This window comes from Bufo bufo, chromosome 4 (genome assembly GCF_905171765.1).
Source record: "Bufo bufo chromosome 4, aBufBuf1.1, whole genome shotgun sequence".
NCBI lineage: Eukaryota > Metazoa > Chordata > Amphibia > Anura > Bufonidae > Bufo > Bufo bufo.
In genome coordinates this window covers 570,011,783-570,034,827 of record NC_053392.1, presented here as the reverse complement: position 1 = coordinate 570,034,827, position 23,045 = coordinate 570,011,783, and the positions used below count along the sequence as shown (strand labels likewise).

General features: G+C 43.2%; 1 protein-coding gene across 2 annotated transcripts in view; it reads right to left on the bottom strand.

The window, feature by feature from the left end:
- Positions 1–3,454: 3,454 nt before the first annotated feature.
- The window catches only part of SRBD1 (S1 RNA binding domain 1), a 222,802-nt gene continuing 203,211 nt past the window's right edge, over positions 3,455–23,045 (bottom strand). For both annotated transcript variants that reach the window (XM_040430325.1, XM_040430326.1), the window contains exons 21-22: positions 17,289–17,473; positions 3,455–5,073 (exon numbers count right to left, since the gene is read on the bottom strand). In XM_040430325.1, coding sequence (XP_040286259.1) covers positions 4,784–5,073; positions 17,289–17,473 — 475 coding nt within the window. In that variant the 3' untranslated portion in view covers positions 3,455–4,783. The remainder of the gene's footprint in view (positions 5,074–17,288; positions 17,474–23,045) is intronic.

The following is a 23,045-nucleotide window of genomic DNA, read 5'->3' as shown; positions in this document are numbered from 1 at the left end:
TAGACAGGACTTTACATAAAGACAAACCCCTCCCCCTCTCCGGTTTTGACGATCCTTTCTAAACAGACTGTAACCCTGTACGTTAACCGCCCAGTCATAGTTATCATCCAGCCATGTTTCCGTTATTCCCACTATGTCATAGTCCTCCTTACACATCACTAATTCCAGTTCACCAGTTTTATTAGTCAGGCTTCTGGCATTGGTATACATACATTTGAGAAGTTTATGTATATTTTTTACCCTACACCTTTCCTTCTGAACTGTTCTAGTCCCTCCATCCATTCCTCCCCCAGTCCCTTTACCTTGCCCCCGGTCTCTATCTGCACTATCTTCCCCTCCTATAATGTAATTTCCCTCCCCCCAGTCCCTAGTTTAAACACTCCTCCAACCTTCTAGCCATCTTCTTCCCCAACACATCTGCCCCTTCCCCATTGAGGTGCAGCCCGTCCCTACGATAGAGCCTGTAGCCGATAGAGAAGTCGGCCCAGTTCTCCAGGAACCCAAACCCCTCCTTCCTACACCAGTTCTTGAGCCACTTGTTAGTCTCCCTAATCTCCCGCTGCCTTTCTTGTGTGGCCCGTGGTACAGGCAGTATTTCGGAAAATACTACCTTTGAGGTCCATGCCCTAAGCTTTTGACCTAAATACCTGAAATAATTTTTAAGGACTCTCCACCTACCTCTAACTTTGTGCAGACCAAATTTCAAAAAATTAGAATTTCCCACGTGGAGAAATGCCCTTTTTGCCACGAATGAATCAATTGTTCCTTCTGTACCAATCTTTAGGCATAGCCGTCATGTAGTGTCAAAGTAATTAGTGTCATGCGACAAAGCCCAGCTCTGGTTGCCAAACAGGGGAAGCTCCAACCTTGTTAACCATCAATTAAATGGCTCAGAAGGCCTTGGTATGAGCAGAAAGCCACACACACACACCAAGCTCATGTTCTAGCTTGTAACAGTAAAACACTCCATTACCCATTATACTTTTTCTTTCTGGTTTTATTATCAGAGTATAAAATTCAACTGGCAAACGAATGTGGCAACAACAAGAGCAAAACTAATTACAAGCCACTTCCAATATTCTTTCCCTTTAATGTATTACCCTTTGAGAGGTTTAATTGGACTGCGGGGAGACGGGAGGTTACTGAAGTTGTAAATGTGCTCTATAAACACAAACAAGAAAAGACTAATATAGTAAGGGAATATGGGATTCATTTTGCAAATTGTCTGATTAGTGGATTGCTGCCCATCAATAATTACCTTAAGATTTTCCCAAGATCTTTCTTTATTGGAGTCTGGCAAGTATACCTCCCGAACGGCCCTGTCAATCAGCTCTTGCAGATGGGAGAGCCATTAGGGAGAGCACAATCGTAAACCTGCTGGGGAAGATGATTACACAAACCAATATATGCCAGAAACCCAAACCTGTAGGTTCAAATAACTAAGCATATAATTCACTTTCTTGTTAAATATTGGAATCGAGGTACTTAAAGGGGTTGTCTGGTGGGATAAAATGTTTTATATATTAAGTAGAATGGGTAAAAAAATAAAAAATATGAATTACTCACCCTGCTCCTTCTGTTCTAACACCATTTCTGGGTTTGACACACAGAAAACAGTAGGAGATACAGCTCAGCTAATCAGTGGCCATAGGGGTGACCCTTCTCATTCATGGACTGGCCGAGCAGGCATCTCCAAGCATTTCCTACTTGTCCAGCCAAAACCAGAAATTGGAGACCAGTATGGACTGGTCAGCATCAGAACAGCAGTGGTGGGGAATCATTGAGAGACGTAATAAACTTGCCCCATATACAGTAAAAAAAAGGGTTAGCACACCAGAAAATTCCTTCAAGAATATCAAAGTCTTAATTTCTGATAGACGGATGGATCTAGATATATCCATAGACTCTCAAGATATTGTCACCTCTGGTGCACCAAATCCTGTTGCAGTGATTTAGCACATTAGGGTGAGGCATCTGGAGATAATAGTAGTAACACGCTAACTATTAGCAGGTTGAAAGAACTACCCCAAATACTTAACTCATTGAAGGGGTCTCCAAGATTAGACAAACATGGCTGCTTTCTTCCAAAAACAGCACCTCGCCTGTCCAAGGGTTGTGCCTAGTATTAAAGCTCAGCTCCATTGGAGTCAATAGGACAGAGCTGCAATACTATGAACAGGGGAAATGTTGTTTTTGGAAGAAAGCAGCCATGTTTTTCTAATCCTGGACAACCCCTTTAAAGTGCGCCACACTATGACACTGGTGATCCACCTAGGAAGTAGTCACTTGGTCACCTAGTTATGTGGGCATCAGCACTGTAATACACAGCGATTACCCTGGTCTGATGGCAGAAAAGAGAGAAACCTAAGATCCTTGCTATCGAGTACAGAAATAGGAAGAAACACCCTTGCAATTCATCGAATTTGCCATGGAACTACTTGTTTTTAGTATTTTCCCCCAAAATAAAAGTTGGAATAATAATTGAAATTATAAAATGGCACTAGTAGAAAGTCAAAAAGATTTCAAGTCTTTATGTTTACAATGCAAAACAAACGATTAGCCCGCCCTGTCCGTGTGAAGAGTGCTCTGAACACGCTTGAGAGCTTGAAGAGGAAACATGTAAAAGGAATCCGGCATTCCACGTAACATAGGACATGTTCTATCTTTTTGAAGAACGGACATATGGATGCGGAAAGCACATGGATAATCTGTGTGCTTTCCATATCTATATGTCCGTTCTGCAAAAGACAAAACATGCCCTCTACTTGGCCACAAAATGCAATTCACGGACCCGCAATGGGTCTGCAAAAAAACAGATGCAACATGGATATCACACAGACTTGATCCATATTTTGCAGACTTCAAAATACACACGCTGGTGGTTACCTGGTACTCTCCCTTTCATCTTTTTAGCTGTAAATCTACCAATTCCCGGGCCACTATTCTGATGGCCTCACCTCTTCTCGGACTACCTGATGCACACTGAGAATTTGGAATCCCAAGATACTTCCTGTTGCCCTCACGTGAGCAATGCTGGCCAATCCAATAGCAGGACTGGACAAGCAGAAAGGATCTTGGATCACCAAATGTGCATCAGGGAGTCTGAAAAGAAGTGCGGGTATTTTGGACAGCAAAAGAGGAGTCTGGGAATCAATGCATCTGCAGCTGAAAAGATATAAAGGAGGGAACCAGGTAAGTGTACTGTTTGTTCCCTTGGTAATATAATTATTTTTTCTTGAACTGGAGGGTGACCTCTAATCAAATATATTTGGCCCCAAAGCAGGGGAAGTGGCTGCTTTGGGGCCTAAACTCAGAAGGGGCCCATACAGGAGGAGAGCTAAAAGATTTTATTGTCTGTGCCACTCGGCTGTATTGAGATCTTGACTAGCCACAGGAATTGGGGTTGAATGGGAGGAGAGGGTTCAAGAAGGGAGGGGGGCTGGCGTTCAAATTTTGCTGTGGGGCCCAGTCATGTGTAGTTATGCCACTGAGTAAAGGTCATGTGCCATCTGTATACACTAAATCTGGCTCTTCATTCCTTGGTTACCTTGGATTTCTGTAACCTCTGAAGCCACACAACTGCTTGTATAGGTTACAAGAGTGAGGGTATGACTATGCGGCGTGGTCGTGTCATGCTTGCAACACGGCTCTAATTAAACTAATGTGACCACACTGTTCAGTTGGTCTGCTTGTTAATGGCCATGAGGTATTGGGGTTCCATTAATAATGCAGACCATAAACAGTATATATTACCCACTTCTTGGTAGGGTTAATATTTTTCGGTGGGACAAGATAAACTTGCTCTTAAAATTTGGAATAATCCCTTCAAATTTGAGACTGTTGGCAACTATGCAAAATGGAGAGATTTATAAAAACTGTCAAAAAGAAAAATGTTCTTTGTTGCCTATAGCAGCCAGTCAGTTTTTCTTTTATTTTAAGATGTCTCCCCCAAAGTTTCCAATTAAAACAGTCATACCAGAAGAAATCACTAAAGACCCTTTAGTGCACATAAAAAATGTGAATATATCTAATTTCTATGCTGAGATATGATTGCTTGAAATTACAGGCTAAAATGCTGATGCTGCACTACTGAGATTTTCTGGTAACCATGCACCCCTGTCATGGAGAACTAATGTGTATTCAAATAAAATTAATTTCTGTATCCTACCTGGCATAAATAAAAGAAAATGGGGGAGACTTACGAAGCGCTAAAATGTAGGTATATGGTAATTTGGGGCAAAAACTGGCGCACATGCTTTGGAGGCAAGGTTGTGGCTTCACAATAAAGGGGCCTAAGCCAATCAACAAGTCTCAAAGTTAGACAAAGGTGTCTAAAGATGCACCAAAAGGATCATCCAGCCTGAGCCACTGCGACAACTTTGGTGCATCTTTAGACTGCATGCTCTAGCTTTACGTTAACTATTGGGTATGTTCCCACTCCGCGTAAACACCGCCAACTTGCCATCGCAGATTTCCATGCAGCATATTAAATGCCTTGTGCAGTACTGGCAAAGTGGATGAAATAAGTTGAATGACCACAGTTAAAAAGCTCCCTGTCTCTGTGTTTCTGCTATATTCTGCGGACTATAAAAAACAAGGAGAGGACGTTGCAGATGGTGAAGTGAGAGGAAATAACTTGGTGTTACAAAAATAACAAAGTATCCTGCCAGAGTTTATTCCCGACTGGCATTTCAGCTCCAAATCCTAAATCACAGTGGCACTTTACATGTCGGAAAGGCAGAATTTCTCCTAACAGAATCTCAGGGCATAAAAAAACAAAAAACTACAAAACCCGTAGAAGTTCCAGCGTGATCCTTGACTGTCTAATGTCAACATTTAGAACTTTAACTTCCACCCTCTCTCCGGGTCCTAGTCCAAGACTTCTCCTTCTCTTCTCCTTGGAAAGTCGGTCTTCTCTTATATATCGCATTGGAATTAACCCGGCTTTGCCCACGCCGATGTCCACAAAAACACCAAACAGCGTAGCGTTTTCTACTTTCCCGGTTAGAATGGTCCCCACCTTCAGGTCTTCAAGGCAGACGATATTGGTCTTGAAATCGGTCTTATCAAATTCTGAAAAAGAGGAAACATTTCCACGTAAAATGATCTCAATGGCTTCAAAATCTTCATTATTAGTCAAGAAAAACATTGTGTTTTCCATCAACATGAAAAAATGAAATCAACTGAATATGGTTTAACATAACAAAAAAGGTGCATTTACTTTTTATCTCCTTGATGATTGCCAATATGCCTTTAACAGCAATGAAAATAGGTCTTTCATGGGTGAACCAATTCTCGCCATTTCAAAAGAAACTAAGAAAAAGAATGCTTTTCGTGGGCGCTGCTTGCTGAAGAAACTTTCAACTGCGTACTCTTGGCATATCCGTTTATTTGTGTAGAATAGCAACACGTTTCGGGGCTGCACCAGCCCCAAAACACATTGCTATTCTACACAAATAAACAGACATACCACGACTACGTAGTTGAAATTTTCTTTAGCAAGCAGCGCCAGTGAAAACTCTCATTTTTTCATCTTTTCTTTTGATATTCTTCAACTGGATTTTTGTCAGGTGAGACAGCGAGGCAGCAGTTTTAAGTGCCCCGATTTGGCACGTCGGGTTGTTGTGCACCTTTTGATTGCCAAAGCCAGTAGTCTCCCCCCTTTAACTGAGGTCACCAAGTTTCACATTGACACAATCAGCAACTGGACAAATCCTATAAAGTCAGCCCTGGGGACCTAGGGCTTTCATTATGCAAGGCCTGATAATACAACATGTATTATACAGAAGTATATAATAATATATTTTAAGTTTATTAAAAATAATAATATGAATAACTATTAATGGGTTAATAAAAACATCATAAATAACATTTAAAAAGTCTGCAAATAAAAAAAAAATTATTGCATATAAAAACCATGGTTATGCTTACAACACATAAAAAACATACATCTATTACTGTAAGTATCCGCACAACTATAATAACCTTAAGTATGGCTTGAACAGTGAAATGACAACGTAATAATAAGGAAACAAAAAGGCGTGTTACGGAAATAAAGTAGCGCCGGATGCTTGGCCGTTTCTGTAACTCTGGCCACCCCAGGCCAGCACTTATTGTGGGTAATTCCCATCTCAGCCATGAAAGGATGAGATGGGGCAACATCTTTAATATGTAAGTATCAGCAGGGAACAGATTGTCGGAGGTCTCTGGATCAGTCATTGCCGGACGCTGCCTGATGCCCGCCGGCCCCATTAACTAGTGTCTGGCAATGACGGATCCAGAGAGCTCCAGCAGTCTGTTCCCTACTGACACAACCTGTCGGATCTCTTTAGCATTAATGTGAAATTAGACTAAGACCCCTACTTATCTAAAAACAGTGATAACTAAGACGCTCTAGTGGTGATGGAAGTGAAGACAGAATGAATAGAGTGCAGTCTGTGAATAATCATTCGTCTGCTCCCGAATGGTCTTGGTCTAAGGCTCTGTTGAGACTTTTTTATTGTCAGGGATTCTGTGGACGTTTCTGTCATTTTTCACTATAAGAACAGCGGGGAAGATCTGACCTGCATATTGCTGGAGCTTCTGCTTCCCTCTACCAAGAGCCATAACTTTTTAATTTTTCCATTGGCATACTCATATGAGGGTTAGTTTTTATTTTTTTTTTGCAGAAGGAGTTGAACTTTTTGACAGCACCATATAACATTCCATACAGTGTACTGAAAAACTGAAAAAAATTATTTATGGAGCAAACGACACCCACAATTCCGCCATTGTTGTTTAGTTTTTGTCCTTATGGTAAATATGAAGACAATACCACATGTGTATATTTTCAATTATGATTTAGCACTTTTAAATTGCTTTGTGTCACCATATTCTGACACCCATAACTTTATTTTTATTTTGTCTCTGATGGAGGTTTGTGAAGGCTCTTTTTTGAGCAGTGAGTTGTAGTTTTTATTCATACCACTGCTGTGTATAGGCAACTTTTGATAATTTTTTTATATCTTTTTTTTGTGTGGAGGTGAGGTGTCAAAATAAATGGAAATTCTGGTGTTCATATATTTTTTTTTTCACAGCCTTAACTCAGACAAATAACATATTTTAATATTTTTGACACAGCAATACAAATTATGTCTTTTATATGAAAAATGGGAAAAGGGGGTATCATAACCTCTTCAGGACACATGACGTAACGGTACGGCATGTTGTCCTGGTACTTAAGGACACATGACGTACCGGTACGTCATGTATAGTTCCGATCACCGCCGCCCGGTGATCAAAACCCGGTGCCTGCTCAAATCATTGAGCAGGCACCTTGGCTAGATGCGCCGAGGGGTCCTGTGACCCCCATGCCGGCGATCGCAGCAAACCGCAGGTCAATTCAGACCTGCGGTTTGCTGCGTTTCCAGGTCTCTGAGGAGCCGATAACCCGGAACAGGATGGTGATCGGTGGTGTGATTTTACCCCACCAATCACTATCCTGCGATCCTGAGAGGTGATGTGATATCACCTCTCAGGATCGCCTCTGAATGGTAGGTGGGCAGGCGGGTGGGCGATTCAAATGTTGCCAGCGCTCCTCTCCCCCTCCTTTTGTGTCCTGGAGCGGAGGAGAGATGAGTGCTGCAGTGCACGTCATCGGATCTGAGCCAGCATCACCCCATCTGTGCCCCAGCATCCATCCTTGCCTCCCAGGACCCGATCCGTGCCCCAGCACCCCCCATCTGATCAGCAGGTAATTAGGGAAAGGTTGGGCTAGGCAGGGAAAATAAAGGGAAAGTTAGTGTGAAAAAAAGTTTTATTGCATCACCCTAAGTAGGGTGTCTGGGGTCCACAGCACAACTGTGTGACCCTAGACCCCCCCAGGGGTGCTCCCGCTTGCCCCCCTGCCCCCCCTAACTTTTTTGGGGCTCAGGCAGTTTTTTTTTCTGTGTGCGTACGCTGACTGTCGGCACTCTTAGCGTCCGGCCACTGTTAGCGCATTGCACACCCCACCGCTGATCAACTTCGGACGGTTGATCAGCGGTTTAGAAATTTTTTTTACATTTTTTTCAAATTTTTGCCCTTTTTTAGGTTAGTCTTTTTTTTTTTTTTTTTTTTTTTTAGGGATAAGTCCGCTAACACCCGTGCCCCCACACACACGCACACCAAATAAAGATTTACACGCACGCACATACACACGCAGACACACACTCCCCTATGGCCCGCCGGATGTTCTCGGCCGAGGAGGCATACGCCCAGCTTGCCTTCGAGTCCGAGAGTCCCAGTGAGGACGAGGATGACCCCACTTTCTTGTTGTCATCCGCGTCCTCCTCATCTTCTAGCGATGATGATGAGCCCCCAAGGCGGCCGAGATGCCGCCAGGCGGAGCAAGGGGACCGCCATGTTAGGGACCCTGTGGCCCACCATAGTACGAGCAGCTCTGGGGCTTGTACTAGTTTTCCGGCCCACCAGTTAAATCCACCGGATCCCCCTGCCGGTGAACTTGTCTGGTATACCCCAGAGCGATTTGAGCCCGTGATTCCTGATTTTGTAGGCCAACCAGGAATCCAGATTTCCACAGTGGGCTTCACTAAATATGACTTTTTTAGTAATTTTCTCAGTGAACAACTGGTAAATCTAATGGTGGAGCAGACGAACCTGTACGCCCAACAGTTTGTTGCTCAACACCCGGGCTCCTTTTTGGCTAGGCCCGGTGGCTGGACGCCGGTCAGTGCAGCCGAGATGAGGACATTTTGGGGCCTCGTGCTGCATATGGGCCTAGTCAAGAAACCTAGTGTCAGGCATTACTGGAGTGGGGACATCCTCTACCAGACCCCACTTTACAGTGTGGCCATGACACGCTCCCGGTTTGAGGCCATCTGGAAATGTCTGCATTATTCAGATAATGCAGCATGTCCCCCCCGAGGTGATCCTGCCCATGACCGTCTGTATAAGATACGGCCGGTCATCGATCACTTTGGGGCCAAATTCATGGAGGCGTATGTACCTGGAAGGGAGGTCGCAGTTGATGAGTCTCTCATTGCGTTCAAGGGGAGATTCATTTTACACCATAATGTTCCCTCAAAGCGGGCGAGGTATGGCGTGAAGCTGTACAAACTTTGTGAGAGTACCTCAGGGTACACTTACAAGTTTCATGTGTACGAGGGGCGAGATTCCCGTATTCAACCCCCAGAATGTCCCCCCACTCTGGGTGTTAGCGGAAAACCTGTGTGGGACCTTATGCACCCACTGCTAGATAAGGGTTACCACCTTTACGTGGATAACTTTTATACTAGTATCCCCTTGTTCTAGTCCCTCGCCGCCAGATCCACGTCCGCTTGTGGGACCATGCGGAAAAATCAACGCGGCCTCCCTGCCCACCGCCTCCAGGTACCTATCCCCAGGGGTGAGACCCGTGCCCTTACCACTGGAAACCTGTTGCTGGTCAGATATAAGGACAAGAGGGATGTCCTTGTACTGTCCCCAATTCATGGTAACAGCATCACCCCTGTCCCTGTGCGAGGTACCGCGGCAACGGTCCTCAAGCCCGATTGTATTGTCCACTACAATCGGTATATGGGAGGAGTTGATCTCTCTGATCAAGTCCTCAAGCCATATAATGCCATGCGCAAAACCCGGGCATGGTACAAAAAAGTTGCGGTCTACTTGGTGCAGGTTGCCATGTACAACTCTTTTGTGCTGTCCCGGAGCACTGGCAACACAGGGACATTCCTTCAGTTCTATGAGGCAGTCCTCAAGGCCCTGATCTTTTCGGACCGGGAAAGAGCAGGCCGGAGTACCTCGGGAACTGGAGGCGCCCTCGGATCGTCCCTGGCCAACACTTTCCAGGTGTGGTCCCCCATACTGGAAAGAAGGGACGGACCCAAAAAAGGTGCAGAGTGTGTCACAGGAGGGGGATACGGAAGGACACCACTACTCAATGTGACACGTGCCCCGTTCATCCGGGCCTTTGCATTATTGGTTGCTTCAGGGAGTACCACACTTTCATGGAGTACAAAATTTATATCCCAATGTAGCCACTGACAATCAGATAAAAAAACTATGGTTCTCAGACTTGAGACACCAAAAAAAATTGTAAAAACTAAAATAATAAAAAAAAAAGTATACAAATTAGGTATCACTGTGTCGGTAATAATCTCCTCTATAAAAATACCCCGTGACCTAACCCCCCAGATTAACACGGTCCAAAAAAAAACGGTGCAAAAAATTTTTTTGTTTTTTGTCACCTTACATAACAAAAAGTTTAATAGCAAGCTATCAAAAAGTCATATAGCCCCCAAAATAGTGCCAATAAAACCGTCCCCTCATCCCTCAAAAAATGAGCCCCTACCTAATACAATCGGCAAAAAAAGTAAAAAAAATAATGACTCAGACTTTAGATACAAAAATTTTTTTTGGTATCAAAAAGGATAATATAATCTAAAACCTAAATAATTGTCAAAAAGTTGACTTATTAGGTATCACCGCATCCGTAAGAATCTCCTCTATAAAAATACCCCATGACCTAACACCCCAGATTAACAAGGTCCAATAAACAAACGGTGCAAAAAAAGATTTTTTTGTCACCTTAAATAACAAAAAGTTTAATAGCAAGCGATCAAAAAGTCATATAGCCCCCAAAATAGTGCCAATAAAACCGTCCTCACATCCCGCAAAAAATGAGCCCCTACATAAGATAATCGGGTAAAAAACAAAAAGAAAATTGACTCTTAGACTTTAGAGATACAAAAAAAATTTTTTTATCAAAAAGGATAATATAGTCTAAAACCTAAATAATTGTAAAAAAAAAGTTGACTTATTAGGTATCGCCGCGTCCGTAAGAATCTCCTCTATAAAAATACCCCATGACCTAACCCACCAGATTAACACGGTCAAAAAATAAATCTGTTTTTTTCCGGTAACAAAGCAAGGGTTAACATCCAAACAAAACGTAATATTTATTACCCTGATACTGCAGTTTACAGAAACGCTACATTTGTTGACGTAAACTGCTGTATCACTAAAAGGCAGGGCGCAAAAGGAAAGGACCGACATGGTTTCTGGAAGGCCGATTTTGATGGCCTTTTTTATTGACACCATGTCCCTTTTGAAGCCCCCCTGATGCACCCCTAGAGTAGAAACTCCCTAAAAGTGACCCCATATAAGGAACACCCCTCAAGGTATTCAAAACTGATTTTACGAACTTTATTAACCCTTTAGATGTTCCTCAACAGTTAATGGCAAATGGAGATGAAATTTCAGAATTTCAATTTTTGGTAACCTTACCTCACAAAAATTTTATATAGAGCAACCAAAAATCATATGTACCCTAAAAATAGTCCCATCAAAACAGCCACCTTATCCCGTAGTTTCCAAAATGGGGTCACTTTTAGGGAGTTTCTACTCCAGGGGTGCATCAGGGGGGTTGAAACAGGACACGGTGTAAATAAACTGGTCCATAAAAATCAGCCCTCCAAAAACCACACGGCGCACCTTTCCCTCTACGCCCCGCCGTGTGGCCGTACAGTAGTGTACGACCACATATGGGGTGTTTCTGTAAACGGCAGAGTCAGGGCAATAAAGATACAGTCTTGTTTGGCTGTTAACCCTTGCTTTGTTAGAGGAAAAAATGGGTTAAAATGGAAAATTTGGCAAAAAAATGAAATTCTCAAATTTCATCCCCATTTGCCAATAACTCTTGCGCAACACCTAAAGGGTTAGCAAAGTTCGTAAAATCAGTTTTGAATACCTCGAGGGGTGTAGTTTCTTAGATGGGGTCACATTTATGGAGTTTCTACACTAGGGGTGCATCAGGGGGGCTTCAAATGGGACATGGTGTCAAATAAACAGTCCAGCAAAATCTGCCTTCCAAAAACTATATGACGCACCTTTCCCTCTACACCCTACTGTGTGGCTGTACAGTAGTGTACGACCACATATGGGGTGTTTCTGTAAACGGCAGAGTCAGGGCAATAAAGATACAGTCTTGTTTGGCTGTTAACCCTTGCTTTGTTAGTGGAAAAAATGGGTTAAAATGGAAAATTTGCCAAAAAATCTAAATTCTGAAATTTTATCTCCATTTGCCATTAACTCTTGTGGAACATCTAAAGGGTTAACGACGTTTGTAAAATCAGTTTTGAATAGCTTGAGGGGTGCAATTTCTAGAATGGGGTCATTTTTGGGTGGTTTCTATTATGTAAGCCTCGCAAAGTGACTTCAGACCTGAACTGGTCCCTAAAAATTTGGTTTTTGAAAATTTCTGAAAAATTTCAAGATTTGCTTCTAAACTTCTAAGCCTTGTAACATCCCCAAAAAATAAAATATCATTCCCAAAATGATCCAAACATGAAGTAGACATATGGGGAATGTAAAGTAATAACTATTGTTGGAGGTATTACTATGTATTATAGAAGTAGAGAAATTGAAACTTGGAAATTTGCAATTTTTTTAAATTTTTTGCTAAACTTGGTATTTTTTTATAAATAAAAATTAATTTTTTTGACTTCATTTTACCAGTGTCATGAAGTACAATATGTGACGAAAAAACAATCTCAGAAAGGCTTGGATAAGTCAAAGCGTTTTAAAAGTTATCACCACTTAAAGTGACACTGGTCAGATTTGCAAAAAATGGCCTCTTCCTTAAGGTGAAATAAGGCTGTGTCTCAAAGGGGTTAAACTTTTAATTAATTTTTTTTTTTAAACGTAATTTAACTTAGTTTTTTTAGTTCCCTTAGGGTATTGTAAATATAGATTTTGCCAGCATTCTTTTTCACCCTGCCAGAGACAGTATGGAATAGGATCGGAAACATGGCGGGCCTTGGGCCTTCAGAAGGTCCCTGGCTGCCAAAGCAACCAATTGGCACCACACAACTGTACTGCGGGAAAACATTGAAAGCTCTCTCTCTGTCTAACTCTTCAGACGTTGTGGTCGCTATTGATACCGCCGATCCTGGTAGATGTGGGTGACTGTCATACACTCCTGGAGCGTGAAGGGAATAATGTGGAAGTTTACACCGATTTGCGATCTTGTTTTTGTTGACGGTACATATGTAGCAATGCCGAATTTAGAGAAGATCTGGACACCACCGGGGGACAAGCAGAAGCTTCTGTTAACAATTTTTTCACTAATTAACACATCAGGTTTTGAAAGAAATGGCACCAATTGAGGAGGATCAAGGGCAAATATAGAAAAATATAAATCCACTACGATCAGGATCCAAAAAGCAATGTACTGCATCAGTTTTATTTCTTTAGTGACATGACAAGTTCTCTTTAACCTATCGGTATTTTTATTGAGTGTGAGCAGAAATCAGATTAGCTGAAAGAATCCCACACAAGCAGCGTGCAGGTCCATGTTGGATTTCACCAAGATAAAAGTGCTAACCTCTGAGCCCCCATGCTGCCGCCTCCAATAAATATAATCTAAATACCGCAAATAATAAGATAATAATATTCTGCAAAGACACCAACTAAACTGTGAATTCGGCATTGCATAAAAGCATGTTATGATGTGTGGTTCACTGGAGACCAACCGAGAGCAGATACAGGGAGCTAACGTCTATATTCCCAGACTGAAGGTCATTCTTCTTAAGATTAAATTCATAAGGAAACACATTAAAAGATGTCAAATTACAACAAATCATCTCTCTCCAGCCAAACAATTTCCCTTCAGTAGAAACTGAACATTAACGCCGGCAAAATAATCGTCATAAATTCTATAGACGTAAAAAAAAATAAAAAATCATTTGAATCATCTAGGGAACATCTATAAAGAAAGGCAAATAATAAGTGAGTAAGAAGGAAAGCTCCGCTGTGAAACGACTCATTTTTGTGGTCAGGCGACCACATATTCAGGAAATGAATTCAAATCTGAAAATAAATTACACGCCATATAAATTGTGAATCAAGAAATGCGCACTTATTAAATAAAGCCACCGGAGACCCATGGAAGACTGTGGTTAGCTCATGACAGGGCCGGCTTCAAGGGCCAAATGTTATTTCTCGGGACGGTTGATGCTGGATCTGATAAATGGGTGATTTATGAGCTCGATCAACAAAGACAAATACAGTTTTCAGTGATCTCTTCAATCAAACTCTTTGTAGACAGGGAGATGGAGAGGATACAGTGTCCCGCGACCAACCTTAAAACGGGGAGTATTATTTCAGCGTAAAGCCATGTTCTGTTTGAGGAATCCTAAGAAAAATGACTGTACTTTTTAATACTTGTACTTAGTAGGTCTCTCTGTATATCCATAAGACAAACACCATATAGAGGATATTATCAAGTGTTCAAAATGCTACATAAATAGGCTTCTATCCATTGGAGGAAGGAAAAGGAATCCAGACCAAGGATAGACCAGGCCAGAAGCTTCAAATGCACTGAGCACACTGTTTGTTGATAGAGCTGCCACCGGTGGCCGCACAAAACACCTTGCCAGTCTGTGTGTATGATGGTAAGGTATGTATGCAACTTGTACTGTAAATCATATTCTGCGTCTTGAATACCTATGATGCGGGATCCATCGACTATGTAGTGTGTTTGGAGTCAGCCCAACTGCCCCTGGAGTTTGCTTAAAATCCAATGTGCCCAATCTTTTGCTGCCTTGAGAGATAAGCAGCACCATAATTATCTGGCGGTTAAAGGGGTTGTCTCACTTCAACAAATGGCATTTATCATGTAGAGAAAGTTAATACAAGGCACTTACTAATGTATTGTGATTGTCCATATTGTCTCCTTTGCTGGCTTCATTCATTTTCCCATCACATTATACACTGCTCATATCCAGGGGTTACGACCACCCTGCAATCCAGCAGCGGCGGTCGTCCTTGCACACTATAGGAAAAAATGGCAGCCTCTCGGTGGACGGGACCATGAGCAAAGGACGGCACTTTTCCTATAGAGCGCAAGCACGGCCACTGCTGCTGGATTGCAGGATGGTCATAACCCCTTCATGTGAGCAGTGTATAATGTGATAGAAAAATGAATCAAGCCAGCAAAGGAAGCAATATGGACCATCACAATACATTAGTAAGTGCCTTGTATTAACTTTGTCTACATGACAAATGCCATTGGCTGAAGTGAGACAACCCCTTTAAGTGTCACTCCCTCCCAATAGCAGCATACGTTGATTCTCCGTTAGACGGAACATACCTGTTTATCTGGGAGCCATGGAATTTATCTGGCAAAAAGTGTCAGCCCATCATTATTAAAGGGGGTATCCAATTTCTAAAACTGAGTTATCCCACAAAATAAAAAAAAATATATCTGTTGTAATGCACACCATTATTTTAAATACCATATTTTTAACTTTATAAGATGCACCTAGGTTTTAGAGGTGGAAAATAAAAATAAAAATATTTTTCATCAGACCTCAGACTAGAGCCCCATATCAGATCAGACGCCTATATCAGACCTCAGGTCAGACCCCCATAGCAGATCTCAAATAAGACCCCCATATCAGACCTCAGATTAGACCCCCACATAAGACCTTCATATCACATCTTCAGATGAGACCCCCATATCAGACCCCATGAGAGCTAAAATAAGTAAATTAACTTACTCTTACACTTTTCTGCAGGTTCGGCGGTCTCTCCTGCAATCACTCTCCCTGGTCTTCCCCGGGCCAGCCCTGCACTGTGACCTGACTGTGTACAGCATCAGGTCATAGTGCCCACACAACGTAGTCAGGACAGTGCAGCACGGCAACAGGGAGGAAGACCAGAAGTGGTGAGTACATCAAGCGCTAGCAGTGCTACACACCTCGCTCCCTCTGCACACTAGTGAGCGCTTCCATAATGAAAGTACTCACTAGTATTCACCTAATAAGACACACTGACACAGCCCCCCCTCTTTTAGAAGAAAAAAATTGCCTCTTATAAAGCAAAAAAAACTTTTATATCAATACAGAAATTCTGCTCTCCAGTGTCATGTTCACCCTTTATATCTTCTTTACTCACCCCTCTGCAGCTCTGGTCTATTCAGTATTCGTAGGTGGGCTGCAGTTTGTTACATGTGGCCATCAAGCAACATGCATCTCCCAGCAGTGCAGTGTTGTGAGCACTTGTTAACACCTTCTCTGCATAAAAAGTAGCCCCTTGTACACAGCCCCAGCGATTCCACTAATAAATAGTGCTATGGTATCAATGCCCTCCCCTCAATTTCCTTCCTCACTATCTAGAAAGAGATATCACTAAATATTTCTAGAAGTGGGGGGTGAGTGAATGAAAAGTGTTTGGGCCACTTTACATGCTTCACTATGAGAATACTATGTTGGCATTGAAAGGGGGAAGAGAAGCTGCTGAGTATGTCAGTCCACCGCTGAATCTCCAGGAGAAAGTGGACCAGAATTTCACCCACAGAAGAAACACCAGGGGGTGCTATAAGAGAAGAAAATGTCATGTACATGCATTTATTGCATGTATATTGCTATTATACTTCATTTGAAATGCTGTTTTCATAGCATAGTAATATTTTTTTTGTGGGACAACCCCTGTAATATCAAGGTTTTGTCACACAAACAACATTATCACTTATCTCTTCTATGGGACTACCAGAGACAGCTGAGCGTTGTACTTGGCAGTGATGGTGGGGGTCTCAGCAGTTTGACCACCAGATAGGCAATAAATGCTTTTTTTAGGCCAACCTCTAATTACAAACTGCTATTTATGCTGCTAACTTATAGGAAACTTTTTCTGTAAAATGTGCCGTTTTGAGACTTTGTAATCTGGTCACATGAACACCCTCTGGATCAGTGACATTTCGTATTATCATCATTGGTAAGTATATGAAACGTCACTGATCACTTGCCATTTTCCCCCATTTGAAATGCCCCCTGAAGTAAACGCCACAGGTCATGTGATGCATCCTACACTACTGTCAACGACCCCTGAACCTAACGTCACATCGGTAATGACCAGGAGGAGGCCAGAGGGCGCAGATGAACTGGACGAAGGAAGGCGGAAATTCAGAGATAAATGAACTAAAGAATCTTGAAAAATGTAGATTTTACCCTGAGAACAGCGCAGTAAGACCAAAGGGGGCGAGAATTATAAATAAAAAAATTATAAAAATTGTGCCTAGTTTTGTCAACTGGAACGAGGAACAAAAAATCGAATGAGTGACTTCAGCCAGGTATTGGACCATCACATCGGTGAATGTGGCATCACGTAACAGGGCAGTCGTCTGTCCGCATGTAGAGGAAGCTGCTAACTAATGTATTCTGAATGGACTGTAAGGGGATAGGACCATTAATGATTATTCATGAGGAGGATTGCAGTGAATGTGTCATGTACCACCATGACCTCTTTACCTGTACGCATGTCGTAACCTTCAGGCTGACAGAGACCGTCGATGATGAGCTGTAAGGTCAGCACTGTGGTTTTTACTTTTTCGGCTACTCTTTCAATTTCTTCTTGTTGGATGACTCCATTAATTTGCTTTTGTATTTTCTCCGTCCCTATATCATCGGTACTTCCACCCACAAGTACAAGAAATCTGTAATAGACATATAAAGAAGCGCAATGAATGTATCATGTCATGCAGGAATGTACGCCATATAACAGATAGAGAACAAATGAAAGGTCTTTCCAGGGGAAAATATATTTCAAAAAGTTTCCGCAGGGTAAAAAATAAATAAGAAAAAGATATACTCACCTCAGCGATCCCCCGTTCTCTATTTCCTGCTGCAGTGATGACACTGTGACACAGGGACATGTGACTGCTGCAGCCAGTAAATGGCCAAAGTGGTGACCCACAACAGCAGACACATGGCTCGTGTGTCGGGACATTATCGCTGGAGCAAGAAGTAAGGAATGGCGGGGGACGTGGCATTCTTGGAACTGTAATGATGAGGAATCACTGACATGAATATACCTTTTGTTTATTTATTTTGCTGAGACGTTTTAAATATATATTTTCCCTGGACAACCCCTTTAAGAATGATGGGGTGACAATAATCAAAACATTTTCATAGATTAATCTATAGAAAACATGCAGAAAAATGTGGCTGATTTACTACTGAAAATGCGACAAATAAAGGTGCACATGCTTTGCTCTGCATTGATCAAGAGTTTTAGACACTTTGTTGCCCTACTTACACCAACAAGGAGGCGTAGTTTAGAACAAAGGGGTGTGACTTCAAGGAAAATGGAATGCGGATTGAATGTGATGTATGAGCCAAAATTAAGGTGGAGTAAACCGAGACTAGACAAGATAATATGTGCTCCAGATTTCGCATCCAGCATTAGCCATTGTGATAAATCTGGCGCAGTTTAAGACAGTACTAGTAAATCTGCCGTTTGACTCCAATCTAATTGGATACTTTACTGTAGAAATCACTACCTTCTACACAGGGATACAAAAAATATCCAGGGACGCAACAGTATCCAAAAAGGGAAAGAAGGGTAACAACAAATGAAAAGACAATCAGTAGTGATGCGTTTCGACTCATCGAGAGACCAATCAGAGTTCAGTTCCCTTTTGCCAAATTTTATGGTGATCACATTTTTATGAATCCATTTTGGTACACAACGTATTATTAAGACACTACCTATATCTGTAAGGCCCCATTCACAGTTGCATCTGGAATCCGATAGCCTGATCCGGATGAGGATCAGGCTACCGGAACTCACCGTATCCGGCATTGCCAGATATGACGCTGCACCGCGGGATCCCCATTGACTACAATAGGATCTGACCACTTTCCAGCATATATGCCGGGAATCAGCTAGACAAAAAGCTTTGTTGTCAGGCCAAATGCTGGCATATTTGCCGGAAAGCGGACAGATTTTTGCCAGATTCCATCATAGTCAATTATAGCACCTACACTTTCACCCCATCTCACACTTAATAACCATACCCATTTAAAGGCAGATACACATGATGCAGGTTTATTCCCGTTACTGTGCAGTGTTATTTAGACCAAAGTCTGGCAGTATTATTTATGCATGTTATGTCAAATCTATTTGGGCACTACCTTGTATGAATACTTGTATATTGTGTTATATGTGGAATTAAATGGTATATTGTAATGGACTTGGGGGAACTAGGGTTACTAGTAGAAGGCCCTTTACAGGTGGCTTGCTGTGTTGAATGTATTGCTTTTATATACAAGCTCTATGGTTCAAGTATTGTCAAGTACAACGACATTATTTAAGCACAACATTTCCACCTTCCAAAAAAATGGAGTGACAAGGGGACTCTGAGACCTTGGTCTGACCCTGAACATACCCAAAAGACAGTAGGAAACTAAGCTACATAGTACATTCTATACATGACGAATTCTATAACATTATTATGTGCCCTTTAAATCAACGTCAAGCAAAAACATATGTGGACAAAAATGATTTCATGGCAAGTCATACTCTTTACAGCAAGTATTACGAAAGATGACTCTCCTGCCTGACCACAACTGAAGATGATGAAAAACGAGAAGCTAAATTTCTAAAATCATCTTTGAGTCACATACACGGGGAGATTTTAAGAACTGTAACCAAATTACCGGAAGACTGTTAATCCGGTCATCTCCAGGAAAACATGGATGAAACGTCCTTGTAGCAGCTTTACACATCAGGAGAAAGAAAACACTGGGTAAAACCTTTGAACACCCAATCTTACTTTTTACATGCCATACACAGCGATTACTTAAAGTGATTATCCACCTTCAAACAGGGTCATATTCTATACAGGGAAGAGCGGCGTAATACTGAGCTATCAATTGCAGAATGACTAGTGACAGAACTGACCCATTCATAACAGGATGTAAGGTCGCCAAAGCGTGCTTGTTTCTAGACTTTGAAGGACTTAATCTGGATGGATATTTAATATCCAGCTCCTGCTCAAACGCGGCTCGAGGATGCCCAGGATAAAGCTGAAGACAGGAGAACGATCAATACAAGATGCTATGCTTTAGTGATAATGCATTGTATTGATTGACTCTATTTTTAAAAGTCATTGCCAAGAAGAAAGTTAAGTGTTGACTTGAGAGCACTTCAAGGTGAGCAAGTTATGAAACAAGGCAGGATGATTTTTGTCGGTCAAGTTTTTATATCGGATGCCCTAATAACATTAATCTAGTGAGTGGTATGGTAGATTTCTAGTAAAAGCGTGGATCTAATCATGAAATATCTTTCAGCTGATTAGTTTATGTAGTTGAGCACACAGAAGGATGAGACAAGTAGTATCTAAACATACGGAAGGAGGAGACAAGGGGTCGTTTAGTATAATGAGGCATGAGACAAGTAGTATTTTAGCATACAGAAGAAGGAGATAATCGGGTAATTTAGTATAGGGAAGGAGGAGATAATGGGGAAGGAGAGGACAAGGGGTAATTTAGTATAGAGAAGGAGGAGAAAGAGGTAGTTTAGTATAGGGAAGGAGGGAACAAGGAGTAGTTTTACAGCAAGACACGGAGGCTCCTATTGCTATCTCCTTCTTTACTGTCCACCACACAGCAGCAAAGAAAAAATTTACATAACATGACGTAACCATAGTAACATCACCCTCCCCTCACAGTCCATATAACAGACGGCTCCTCCTATAGATCCTCCTCTTTCTTTGCTGCTGCCACCAAGATAAGTACTCATTTTGGCAGCTCCTGTGTTTAGATTTTATATCTTATATATTTTATTATATTACTTTTTATTTGTCACTTATTACACGCTTCTGCTAGCGTTTCTCTTGCTATTCATTGCTTGGGACTTTGTTCCCTGCGCTCATCTCATTTGCCGCTTTCATTTTCTTAATATTATTAGGCCTGTTTTCCCTCCCAATAGGTTCCGATTATTGCGGTTTGTCATTGTACCCCATTATAATATTCTTTTGCAGGTTCCGTCCTACCCCATCGGCGCTGCGTTTCCCGAGCTCACCTCAGTCTTTTCCTATGGCGGCGTGATCTCGCAAGATCCCTGCGGCCATATTGGTACCCCTTTGGCCGTCTCCCGCTTGTTCTCGCGGGATTTCGGCGGCCATTTTAGTTTTCTCTGTTTCTTCCCGCCGATTCTCGCGGGATCTCGGCAGCACTTCCTGGTTCTCCGCATCCGTCCTACGATCCAGTCGCCTACTCCGGTGCTCCTGTACATCGGGTGACTAACCCTGTTTTTCATTACCTACTCCGCTTGCCCTGCAATATACCATATCGGCCTATTAAGCCCTCATATATCCCCACCTTAGACCAGTGTAGTCTATTCCTACCATCAGTCAGATATATAGGGAGAGCTTCCTGTTACCTATCATGCCTCTATCCGATCATACCCCTGAGGCCTCTGCACCCTCATCCCCTGGTAGGGATGCCCATAGTGGGGCTGACAACCAGGCAGTAGTGCTGCAGCGCTCTGTCTTGGCCGCAATCACTGCCGCAATGGACTCCATGTCCTCTGTGCTGTCTCATACGATAGCACAGGCACTGGCTGGCCACCCTTTTTCAGGGTCTGTGCAGCCTGCGGTCCCCACAGCTCAGCAACCTCCTATGAATAGTCCTGTGTCACAGGTACAATTGACTGGTGCGCCTCCGGCCACCCTTGAACACGCGCATAGATCGCGTAAGAGAGCCTTTCCGCGCCAGGCAGAACGGGCGCGGCCTTGGAAATGCGCTAGAGCGCAACAATTGAGCGATTCTGACGCCGAGATTGGGTCAGATGAGGAGGCCTTTGCTGATACAAATGCTGATTCTGAGGAAGAAACGCATGCGGGGCCCAGTTCCCCCCTCTGCCCCACTCCTTCCACTTCTCAAGTGAAGGATTCCTCTGCTAGGGCCACTCCGGCTTCCTCCCTTGTTGACCATTTGGGAGAGCCCATGTTTGACCCTAACGCCCTCCACCATCCCAGATCGGCGGAGTGGCTGCCGACGGACCATGTTGGCAAATACTTGGAACATTGGGTCCGCCGCCCCCTTAGCAAGGAGGCGAGAAATAAGATGAAGGCTGAATGCCCTAGGCCCATTGTGCCTAATAAGGTATGTGACACTCCTGTGGTAGATCCCAAGGTCACACAATTCCTCGCCAAGTCCGGCTGGAATCCCCGTAAGGGGTTAGACTCAGCTCTGCGTAGCTGTCAGGACAAGCTCCTAGATGTCTTTGGTCCTCTGGCCAAATTGTTTGAGATCGCTGAGAATGCCAGATCGGATGGGTCCCCTATTGACCCTGAGGAAATGAGAGGCTGGATCCGTGCAATCTGCATCGCTGGCAACGCCAATTCCTCTCTAGCAATTGAGAGAAGGAAGGCAATTTTATTTAAAATAGACCCGAAACTGGCCAACCTGGCCCTTACTGAATCAGGCGCAGATGCTCAGGGTCATCTCTTTGGCGACTCCTTTATTAAGGATTTGAGCCGGTTCGTGGGAGCTTTCACTGCCCTAGATAAGGCCCAATCTTCAATTAGGAGAGTATTCCAGGGACGGGTCTCCACCAGGGCCGGCAGTATTAGGGGCCGTCTGTCCGGCCGTTCCAATTTTCAAGCGTTCCTTTCATCAACGCCCCGCCTTCCAGGAACAGAGGTTTTCATCCCCGTTCTTCCCTGCCAGAGGTGGACAATGGCGTGGCAGACCCTACAGAGGAAATCAGTCCTCACGACGACATTTCGGTAAGTCCTCCCCCGATGGGTGCTTCTTAGGAGCATTGCATAGGGGGCAGACTCCTGCATTTTTCCCCTGCTTGGGCGGCAATAACATCCGACCCTTGGATTTTATCCACTGTAGAAGGCTTCCACGTGGATCTCGTGGCTTCGCCAGACCAGATTCCAACCCCCCCCCACCTCCCTGCTGTCTCGCCTCGACGCCGCGCTGGTAGACCTAGAATTTACTTCCCTCTACTACAAGCGGGCGATCGAGAGGGCACCACCAGGCATGACGAGTGTCATCAGCTCTATCTTTCTGGTCCAGAAGAAAGGGGGTCAGATGCGCCCTGTTATCAATTTACGGGCTCTGAATGCGATTGTCCGCTATCGCCACTTCAAGATGGAGGGCATCCATCTACTCCGAGATCTCCTCATGCCGGGCGATTGGTTTGTAAAACTAGACCTCAAGGACGCTTACTTAACAGTACCTGTGTCCGCCCCATCCAGGGACTTACTG